The following is a 10,142-nucleotide window of genomic DNA, read 5'->3' as shown; positions in this document are numbered from 1 at the left end:
GATGACCATCCCTCTCTTTGTAACCATCCGGCCACACTTCTCTAGTCCAAATGACATCCCAATGTCAGTGCTGTAGATCCTGGTGGTGTGGATCAGTGAGTCGATGTCTCGCTCGCTCTTGCCGTACAGCTTGATGTCATCCATGTAGAGGAGGAGACTTATGGTGGCTGCATTCTTGAGTCGGTATCCGTATCCAGTGTGGTTGAAGTTTGGAGCCATCCCGTTCTTCCAAACAGCGATGGTGGTCAGAGGGGTGTTCCCCCCCCCCCATTGCTCCTTCCCGCCTGCCTCACCCGGAGAGCCAGGCCACTGCTGCTGGGACCTCTGTCCTTGGAGCGCCGGCTCCTTCGTTCAAAGAGGCGCAGGCGATTCTTCTTTGTGGCTGTGTCCTTGGCGTGCCACCTGTAGCTCTGTATGGTTTTCTTTTTTTTACCACCATTCGGATCACAGCCATGAGGGGTCATCTGCCTGCGCCTGCTTACCAGCAAGTTTCTGGAGGTCCAGATTGCGTTTTTGAAGGTTTTGAAGGCTAAGGTGAGCCACATCTCAGTGAAGTCTTTTTTCACTTTTTTCACTATAAAGCTGGACTCAAGGACAGCACAGAGGCCCTCACCCTGGCCGCCCAGGAACAGGCCCTAAACACCAGAGCAATAGAGGCTCAGATCTACCACACCNCCATGGCCAATTAGCAACAGACCAGATTTCAAAATAGCAGGTATGTGTACACGTCTTTTAGATATGAGTCACATGCTCATTAAGTTTGCACAGTGGCTGTTTCTACTGGAAACTAAGGAACTACCATCATAAAGAGGAAGAGGAGACAATTGGATGTACTTTGCTGTAAAAACGTTTGTGATCTTTCCTGTGTTTGCTTTTTTTATCACATTTGTCAAATGTTTTATCATCAATGCAACCCAGGATTCTTGTTGCAAACATGACATTTTTACATAATATATGTGTACAATCCTTCACTCCCTAAACCTTCTTCTCCCAGCAGGATCACTGATTCAGATATTAACTAATGCTTAATTCTTTAAATTTCTTCTTGTTATTGGAATCAAGAGGTGAAACGCCACAGAAAAGCAAAACACAAAACTGAGGCTGGTAACACATAGCCTGATCTGTACATGTGACATAATATACAAAATTCATGTTTATTATTTTGTAATTTTTTTTCAACACAAGGTAAAATAGTGCATATTTGACCTTTTTCTAATTCTCTACCCTCTGCACTTTTTGCTACAAGCTGAGACAGACAGAGAGGGAAACAAAAATGTTTATGATTTGTTTCAAAGGCTTCCACAAAAAAAATTACAAGTAAGAGGATTTTCCCCTCATTGTTTCACATTTCCTTTGAGCTTGCAAGTTGCTAATAATAAAGCACAGGAAATGGCAGCAGGTCACAGTTTAAATAAGGAGCAACAGATCACCTGCACAGAAAATCTGATGGTCCAAAAAAGGTATGCAAGTGCAATTTTTTCAAAGAGCAGCATTGTGTATGGAACATCAGTACACCTGTGCTGCCAAGACCTGCAGGTGAGGTCCAATATGATCCAGCTGTGGGTCAGTTCCGGTTGTAGGTTGAAGAGGTTCATTGAAAAGTGTAAACGTGAATTTAATAGTGAAATTCGACAACAGTTTTGCTAAAAAAAAATACTAAATACTGCCTTGATCATTTAAATCACATGTCAAACTGAGGGCTGGTGGGCCACATCTGGTCCGCCGTAACTACATATGTGGCCCTTTTCACTCCATAGAGGGCCACATAAATAGAACCTTTAAGATAACAATTGTGTGCTAAAATATTATTTTATCAATCAAATCAAAACGGTTTTATCTGTATGTCTCCAAATTACATCAAAGTGAAAACATGTTCAGTGTCATTTAATTTTAAGAAGTACTCATCAGAGACAGATATTTATTGATATTTTAACAGTTTATTAGTGGGTAGCTTTTTTTCAATACATTCTGCCACAACTGGCCATTTGAGAACATTTGTGACCTTGATATGGCCCCAAATAAAAATGAGTTTGACACCCCTGACCTAAATAATATTTCTAATTTAAATTCATTTTCCAGTCAAGCTTTACTTTGTTCATTTGAGAAACATTTCCCGAAAACCAGAAAAGGATATTAGCTAATTTTGTGGAAGATATTCTACATCCGATCTTTATTTGTAATATTACTACCGACAGACAGGATTTTGTGTTAATTACACCGGACTGTTTTTTTTAGCTTTACATTTTATCCCTTTCCAAACCCAAATGGCGGCTAAACCACATAAAACCCCGAGGACGAGCGTCGGAGCCCCTAGAGCCAGCGCCACGGTGGTGTTCGCTCCCACCGCTATGACGACCCCGGCTAACACCAACACAACCGCGGCAGCCGAGGCCACGCGGATGTTCTTCCTCCGAACCTGCTTCTTCTTCTCTCGCTCCTTTTGCTGCTTCTCCCTCTCCTCGTCCCACACCTTCCTCTCTTCTTCCTTCTTCTCCTCCTCTTCCTGCCTCCTGCGCTCCTCCTCCTCCCTGAGCTTCCTCTGGGCTTTCTCATACATCTCGTTCGTGTAGTGCTTCCCGCCGTTGTCTTGTACCATTTCCTTGATCATGTTGATGAGCTCTGTGACCTGCACGCGGTCGTCCGCGTCGTTGTTGTTGAAGGCGTGGTACCTGCGCCCAAACGTGATCGAAAGTCTCCGGAGCTCCTTGCACTCCTTCAGGGCATTGTCTGCTTTGGCTTGATCCTTGCACGTAAACAGCATGATGGTGTACATGGAGGCGTCGTCGCCAAAGTTTTCCTGGATCCACTTCACGGCGTTCCTCTCCTCCTCGGTGAACCTGACTCCAAGCCTGATCACCAGAAGGAACGCGTGGGGTCCAGGGACCGACATCTTGACGCACTCTTCTATCCTGGACTTCAGTTCCTCCTCTGTGATTCCTGTGTCAAACAGCCCCGGCGTGTCGATCACTTGGACTGGGATCCCGTCCACCTCTCTGCTCTGCGTCTCACAGTGCTTGGTCACCGACACCGGGCTCGGATCTTCTTTGAAGGCAGCTCTGCCCAGGATGGTGTTTCCTGTGGCGCTCTTCCCTGATCCAGTCTTGCCCACCAGGACGATCCTTAACCCTCCAGACAAATCCAAAGCTGCGGATTGAAAGCAAAGTTAATACTTCATATAAAAAAACATGTTAAATGGCTGAAGTGAGGACGGTAGTTTTGTGCTATTTCAGTAGAACATCAATAGAGTACACTTCTTCTCTTTTTTTTTGCCAGTAGCAGAAACTAATGAGCTGAAAACTGGATTTCTTACAGCACTGCACAATTATTTATTGATGCAAGTTGACACATACCAGCCAAAGCAAGGACACAAAGTACAAGAAAGCAAACATAACAGACCCACTGCCAGCCTTTCACATAGAGCGCTGGCCTTTTGGCATACTGGCCTCCAGTAGAAGCAGTAAGGACAGATATTAAAGTGATGCTTCTAACATTTGAAAGTTAATAGACTTGGGCTAATGTATTTGTTGGAGAAGGTCAGAGTTTATTGTTTTTAATTTTCTCTGACTGTTTTTATTGTTTTAACGTTAATTTTTATCCTTTGAGTGTTTTTGTTTCACATCTTCAAACGCCTTTGTTTTTGGATGTTATTTTGTATCTTTAAAGCTCCCTGACCTTTTGACATCACCAGTTGCAGGAAACAGGAAACAACAGAGGGACAAACATCAAGTAGACTTTGACTTGAGTTGCAAGGTTTACTCATTAAATTATTTTAGTTTTTGTTTCTGTTAGTAAATTTAGGCACCAAATGTATGTGCATGCAGTTTCTACTACTGGATTAAGTTTTCAAAAGTGAAATCCTTCTTTATGTTTGTTTGTTTTTTTGTTTTCTTGTTTTTTTAATGGCAGATCCTACTGCTTTTATGTCAGTTCCATATTTTTTATACTGTCATAACTGAGGCTGTAGATTAAAACAAGTATTGTGGTTATTTGTGTAACTGCTGCTGCTTGTTGTCAATTGTGGAAGACAACACTGGCATAACACAAAATATATAAAACATAAACAAATAATCCCTGCAGAAATGTTGTTTTTCATTTTTCCTGAATTACATATCACCTATTTTAAATTATTCCTAATTTCAATTTATGTCTTTAACTTGTGCTTAATTTTATTTTTATTTGATTTTGCAATATTACAATTAGAAATTTATCCAAATGACTGTTTTAGATTTATATCTCTTGACTTAAGTAGCAAAAAATACAAGAACATTTCTGATTCATTTAAAAGACATTTATTATTTTTTGTTCATTATCTAAACTCAAAGAAAAAGTCATTTCCATTTATATAGAAAACTCAGCTGCTTCGTGCCGAGGTTATCGAATTACAGAGCTGTAACAACATTTTTTTGTGTATTATTGGAGAACAAACATCAGAAAAAAGGAATTTCTCACAACATGGCAGCTAAAAACGTACTAAGCTAAAAAAAAAAAAAAGGTACATTAGCAATCATAAGAAATAGTTAAAAATTGGACTTTAATCTAAATATGTGTAATTACTAGGATTTAACAAGATCTCTCAGAAAATGAAGTTTGAGGGAGCATACCGTCAAAGTTATAGAGACCACACCCATCGGACCGAGGCAAACTTCTCGGCTTCTTCTCTCTGAGTTGTATTTCTAGGACAAACAGTCATTGAGATAAAAACAAATAAGTCGTTAGTTAAAACAATCTTTGTCATGAAGCAATACGTTTCTTTCTGTAATCCATCTGAGCGTTCTTTCTCCCAGTGCAACACCTCCCTCTGATCCCAGTCAAAAGCTCCATAATGGTGCCTGGAGCGGATCATGAGGTTTATTCTCTTACCTTCAGCCATCGCTTTGGATCCACCTTTTCCCTGTCCCAGGTGACCAAGTTTGTTCCAGCAGATCTGAAGTCTGAATTATTGCTTAAAAATTTGCTCTAAAGCTTCACATTGGCGTTCGGGGAGACTTCTGGAAGTCTTGGCTATGTGCTGGGAGCTTCCCATTTCCTTCCATTGTCCTTGGGCTGCATCTGAGTATGAGAAAGCTTCCAGAGGCTGTCAGCTGCTTGCTGAATGCACCGAATGTGATCGTGTGAAGGTTTGACCGGAATGTTTTGCTAATGTGCAAAAGAAACATGAATTTAATCAAGTTCTTTAATATAAGGTTTTTTCGCTGTTTTTTGTAAAATCTGTTTGAGAGGTGATGGGGGGGAGAGTCAGTCTCCAGGGTGCATCACATCCCTCCATTGTTTGCATCTCCACCAATCAGAATCAATTAATATTGAGCAGGTTTTTTCACAAAACATAACTCAAGCTTTTCAGTCCATTCAGTCTTCAGGATGTCTTATAAACTAGACCCCTAATGTGACAGGAAATTTTGAGGATTTCTGCAATAAACACATGACGTTTCTTACTTCCTGGTGCGAGTGTTTGTACAATGGAGCTTACATCATCCTGAAGTGTTTCCTTTCAGTAAGTTATCTCAGGGGTGCTGGATGGAAGCAAGAAGCTCTGTCAGCAACGAGTTTGAGGCACATATATAGTTGTTATTTGGGTTTTCCTTTCAGATTTCTCATCTTTTGGCATCATGAGTTTAGGCCCTGGTTGCACTACTTAAGTTTTTTTTGTTTAAATCATAATTTCTTTCTTTATTAAATCTCCACTACATCTTGAAAACCAATCGCTCCTCAATTATATCTGTTTGTTTGAGGAGCAACCACAGCGGTAAATCTTGGCTTTCTGAAATATCTGGATTGATAGTCATGATAGCACAATAAATTTTACAAATTGACTTTAAAAGACAATTGTTGGACTGTGGAAAATATATAGAAAATAACTGTTTTACTGAGTCTACTGCTAAGGGGAACTGGTATAAATTATTTTCAACCTGATTTCTGGTTCTTGGGTTTTGAGTTATTTGCTCCCCTTTGTGCCTCAGACTTGACTTGGGACAATACTGGTCATATTTGCTTGGAGAAAAGACAAACAGCTTATCGCAAATATTTACAGTTGCAAGAGGGAAGGAGGTGTTTAAATTAAAGGAGCTCTATCCATCTCTCCTGTTGTGCTAACAGGATAGATGTATAAAAAAAGCACATGACAACCTGTGTCTGTAAAACAGCTGAGAGCAGCTGGCTATTAAACAGCACAGACGATGTCAACTAACTTTTAAAATAAATGTGGTAAAAATGTGGTATTGTTACTTAAAATTAACTTAGTAGAAAAGTTTCACACAAACTTAAAACATGTTTCATTAAGTATTTATTTATACAGAGTTTTGCATTACACAAAATCCAGCAAAATTATACAAATCATTTCAAACTTTTCAAAACAAAGCAACCATCCTGTGCAACTTTCTTTACATCAAATGTAAAAGAAACAAGACACTCAAACAAAACAAAAAATACAATCAATTTTACAATTTTACAACTTTAATCTTGACATTTTTAACTAACATTCTCATTGCAAGCAAATTATTTTGAGCAGAAAGTTAAATTAAAACCACTTGATGGCTTCTAACGTGTTTTTTTTCCTCCAATGATCTTTAAATGATAAAGTGAAGTAAATATGTAGAGTAGTTACACAATATTTACTATTTGTGCTTAATTACAATAGTTAAAAGTGACATATTTACATCTTAATTGTCACATTCATAGTTTTAGTTTTAATTTTGAGGTTTTCAAATTATTAAACAGAAACGGTCCTATTGTTCAGGTTTTAGTCCTCGTATTTAGACATAATTCTCAATTTCACACATGCAATGTACATCTTTATCACTTGATATGTGATTGTACCATAGTCATGTATTTTACTTATCCTTAATTGCACCTTGAGGCACCTTGGGAAGCATGAGCTGTTGGAAATGTGTTTTATAAATAAGTTTGACATTGACACTGACTTACTCATGGAGGCAATAGCAAAAAGTTGCAATTAGACTTGTCAAATGAAAAAGCAACATAAATAAATAAATCATCAATAAATTAACACAGTTTTCATTACGTCAATCAGAAATTTGCCAGACATGTCAATAAGCTGTTGGACATATTAAGTGTAAATAAGTGTCTGCAGAAAGCATAAACTGTGCGTGTGTTGCATCAGGATAATAACTAAGAGCAGAGCTCTGTTATGCTGATGAAAACAGTGTTCAACGGCCAAAATGAAATAAAATCAAATCAAATCAAAACATAAAGAATCAGAGGACCAAAATAGAAAACCTAAATTATTCAGACATTGACAATATACAGCAAGATTGGATTATGGGTCTTTGTTTTCTCTAGACGATATTTAGACATTGTCACCGTAGTATTCATCCATTCATGGTTGTGATTTGTTGGTTCATTTTGTCACATTTCTCACTGATTTAAGGAAACACATACTCGAAAAGTTCACAGTCTTCAACAACAAAACCAAGAACTTTTCCCATTGATGTCAAGTAGTTATTCTTAGCAGACTTCATTCCTTTGGAAGCCATTTTTAAAACTCTACACCATAAATGAAGTTTTTCCTTTCTCTCCTTCTGCTTTCTTGCCTCCTGTTTATCTTCTTCACACTTAGATTTACACTTTCTCCCCTCTGTCTTTTTTGTTCTTTCATATTCCTCCCACCACGCCCTTAACTCCTCCTCCTCCAGTTCCCTCTGGGCTTTTTTGTACATACTATTGGTGTAATGGTCTCCCCCATTTCTTTGAATCATTTCTTCTATTTTATCCAGAAGTTCTGTGACCTGTTGTCTGTCTGAACTCTGCCCATTGATTAATGAGTGGTATCTTCCTCCACACCTGTCTATTAGAGTTTGTAGTTCTTTGCTTTCTGCCACATAGTCCTCAACAGATTTACCTCTCAGCAAGTCAGCATGAGTGAACAGGACTATGGTGTAAGAAGCAGCAGCAGAGCCAAAGTTATCCTGGATCCACTTCACAGTGTCCTTTTCCTCTTTTGTGAATCTCGACTTTAAGTTTATCACTAACAGAAAAACATGAGGCCCAGGAACTGACAGCTTAACACACTTCTCAATGTCTTCTTTGAGTTGTGCTTGTGTTTTATCTGTGTCAAATATTCCCGGGGAGTCGATCACCACCATGTTCCTGTCTCCTTCCAGTCTCTCTCGTCTCTCACAGGTTTTTGTCACCGACTCAGCCGAGGCGTCTTCTCTAAATGCTGAGTGGCCCAAGATGGTGTTTCCTGATGCACTCTTTCCAGAGCCAGTTTTTCCAACCAAAAAGAGAGTCCGCTGCTTTGAAAAGCCTGAGAAAAGATTCAGTTTTCCATCTTATAAGCTTTTACAGTTTTAACAAAATATATCAACAATAGCTGCACATCAACTTACAAAGTAAATCCGCTGTGATCACTGCAGAAACAAAGTCTGAGTAGTATTTTTAGTCTTAACATGGGGAAATTGTCTTGTTATAAGTAAATTTATCTGCCAATGGAACATGCACTTTTTCACCAATATTAAGGAATTATTTACATTTACAAACCCCCATGTCTTTCTGAAGAGATACTTGTATGTTAGTTTTGACTTATTTCAAGTGTAATGAGATGTCTGCACTAAAAATGAGACTAAAAATACTTGGTAAGGCTTTGTGTTTTTGCAGTGTACACATTTCAAGTAATGAAGGCTGGAAATGTTTCACAATGCATGTAATTAACCCATAAAATCTACAAGCTTTTTTAAAAACATATTTTCACAATTAAAGAATATTTTTGATGTACAGTGCTTCTAGTTAGATTGATAATTCTGTATCTGTTGATATATCAATGTTTATGACATCAAAATTCAAAAGAAGATCATGATCAGGCCATGTTTTTTTTTTCCAATTTCCTTTGATGTGTTATCTTACTTAAGGAATAAAGTTTTGACATCACTTTAAATGTGTGGTTCTATTGTTTGTCTCCTACCACACATTAAAATCCTGCTTCATTTTGTCCAGGTTAAACAAGGTGTGCTCTTAGTCTCATACCTGTGCTGTGAGATTGGCAGTGAGTCATGAGTTCACATAATGCAAACACCAAAAGGTGGCGCCAAACTCGGCTCCAAGCTTTCTGGGAAAACATCATAGGATCACCAGCTTCTGTCAAAACAGTTAAATAAAACTTTACATTTTAAGTAGAGAGTTTAATTAGATCTTCGAAACTTGTTGAAGTTTCAAAACGATTTTTATGTCTGCATAAAAAAAGACGTTATTTATTTTTTTATGAGGTTGTCAGTGTCGTTGGCTGCACTCTTGACTAGGAAACTGAAACCGTCTATCACATATGTCTATCTTCTTGCTCAGGTTGTATAAAACTAAATCAATATTTCTACTGCTAAGCATACCACTGGGACAGCAATCCAGCAGATCCACTCGGTTTATGTATATCAATAATGCTATGCAATAAGAAGTTACACTTTGTGCCTTTTGGTTAGAGTCATGAATATTTACTAAAATGTTAAGAAAAAACAGTTTTCATCAAATGCACAAAATGTTAAATCAGGATTGCAACTTGGCAAAACATGCAGGTTACCTGTCGAGATCAATTACAGTTGCCACCACTTTTTTTACCACCCACTAAATCATGTACAAAACCCCTTTGACTAAACCTTAAATTGTAACCAGCTGCAGACAAACAGTAAAATCCCAACTTTCCTTCATTTGATTAACCAGTCCAAGTGTCTTCACATTCATAATACTAGTTCCCTGTTTATGTTCCTCCACCATGAAGAATGCTCCCACCTGCCATTTAGTCTATTTAGCAAAAACAATTAGAAAGCTGAGAATATCTTATAGCATACCACAACAGGCTTCAGATCTCTGAGATGTCCCAAACTAAAGCAAAGAGACATGAACACTTGTTTCACGCTTTAACATGAAAGCAAAAGTGAAACTTAACATTCCACGTCACTAACGTCTCTGACAACTGGGCTTAACCTTTGACGGCTCACATTAAGATAAAAATAATTAACCCCTCCACCTACCAAATTCTCGCCCTCTGGTAATCTCCACTATTATTTGTAGTTTGATCCCCAAATATATATCAGTCCTACACAGTAGAAACAGATGTAGGGCTGTTGCATCTTTCACAAAACTTTAAAAGGAGGAATTTGAAATAATGTATTTGGAAGTAAAGTACCAGCAGAATACCA

The 10,142-nt window shown here is 38.3% G+C and overlaps 2 protein-coding genes across 2 annotated transcripts; both read right to left on the bottom strand.

Moving 5' to 3' along the window:
* Positions 1 to 1,921: 1,921 nt before the first annotated feature.
* LOC103156329 (GTPase IMAP family member 7-like) lies at positions 1,922 to 5,195 on the bottom strand. The gene is made up of 3 exons (XM_007578328.2): positions 4,861 to 5,195; positions 4,602 to 4,673; positions 1,922 to 3,144 (listed from the first exon to the last, which is right to left on the bottom strand). The coding sequence occupies exons 1-3, from the start codon at positions 4,868 to 4,870 to the stop codon at positions 2,213 to 2,215; spliced, it is 1,014 nt and encodes a 337-aa protein (XP_007578390.1). The 5' UTR covers positions 4,871 to 5,195; the 3' UTR covers positions 1,922 to 2,212.
* Positions 5,196 to 6,263: 1,068 nt separating this feature from the next.
* LOC107833880 (GTPase IMAP family member 7-like) lies at positions 6,264 to 10,126 on the bottom strand. The gene is made up of 3 exons (XM_016664261.1): positions 9,792 to 10,126; positions 8,980 to 9,090; positions 6,264 to 8,263 (listed from the first exon to the last, which is right to left on the bottom strand). The coding sequence occupies exons 2-3, from the start codon at positions 9,074 to 9,076 to the stop codon at positions 7,380 to 7,382; spliced, it is 981 nt and encodes a 326-aa protein (XP_016519747.1). The 5' UTR covers positions 9,077 to 9,090; positions 9,792 to 10,126; the 3' UTR covers positions 6,264 to 7,379.
* Between the last annotated feature and the right edge of the window lie 16 nt (positions 10,127 to 10,142).

This window comes from Poecilia formosa, unplaced genomic scaffold (genome assembly GCF_000485575.1).
Source record: "Poecilia formosa unplaced genomic scaffold, Poecilia_formosa-5.1.2 Scaffold474, whole genome shotgun sequence".
Classification (NCBI taxonomy): Eukaryota; Metazoa; Chordata; class Actinopteri; order Cyprinodontiformes; family Poeciliidae; genus Poecilia; species Poecilia formosa.
The sequence above is the reverse complement of the archived record's forward strand: the minus strand, read 5'-3'. Positions and strand labels throughout refer to the sequence as shown.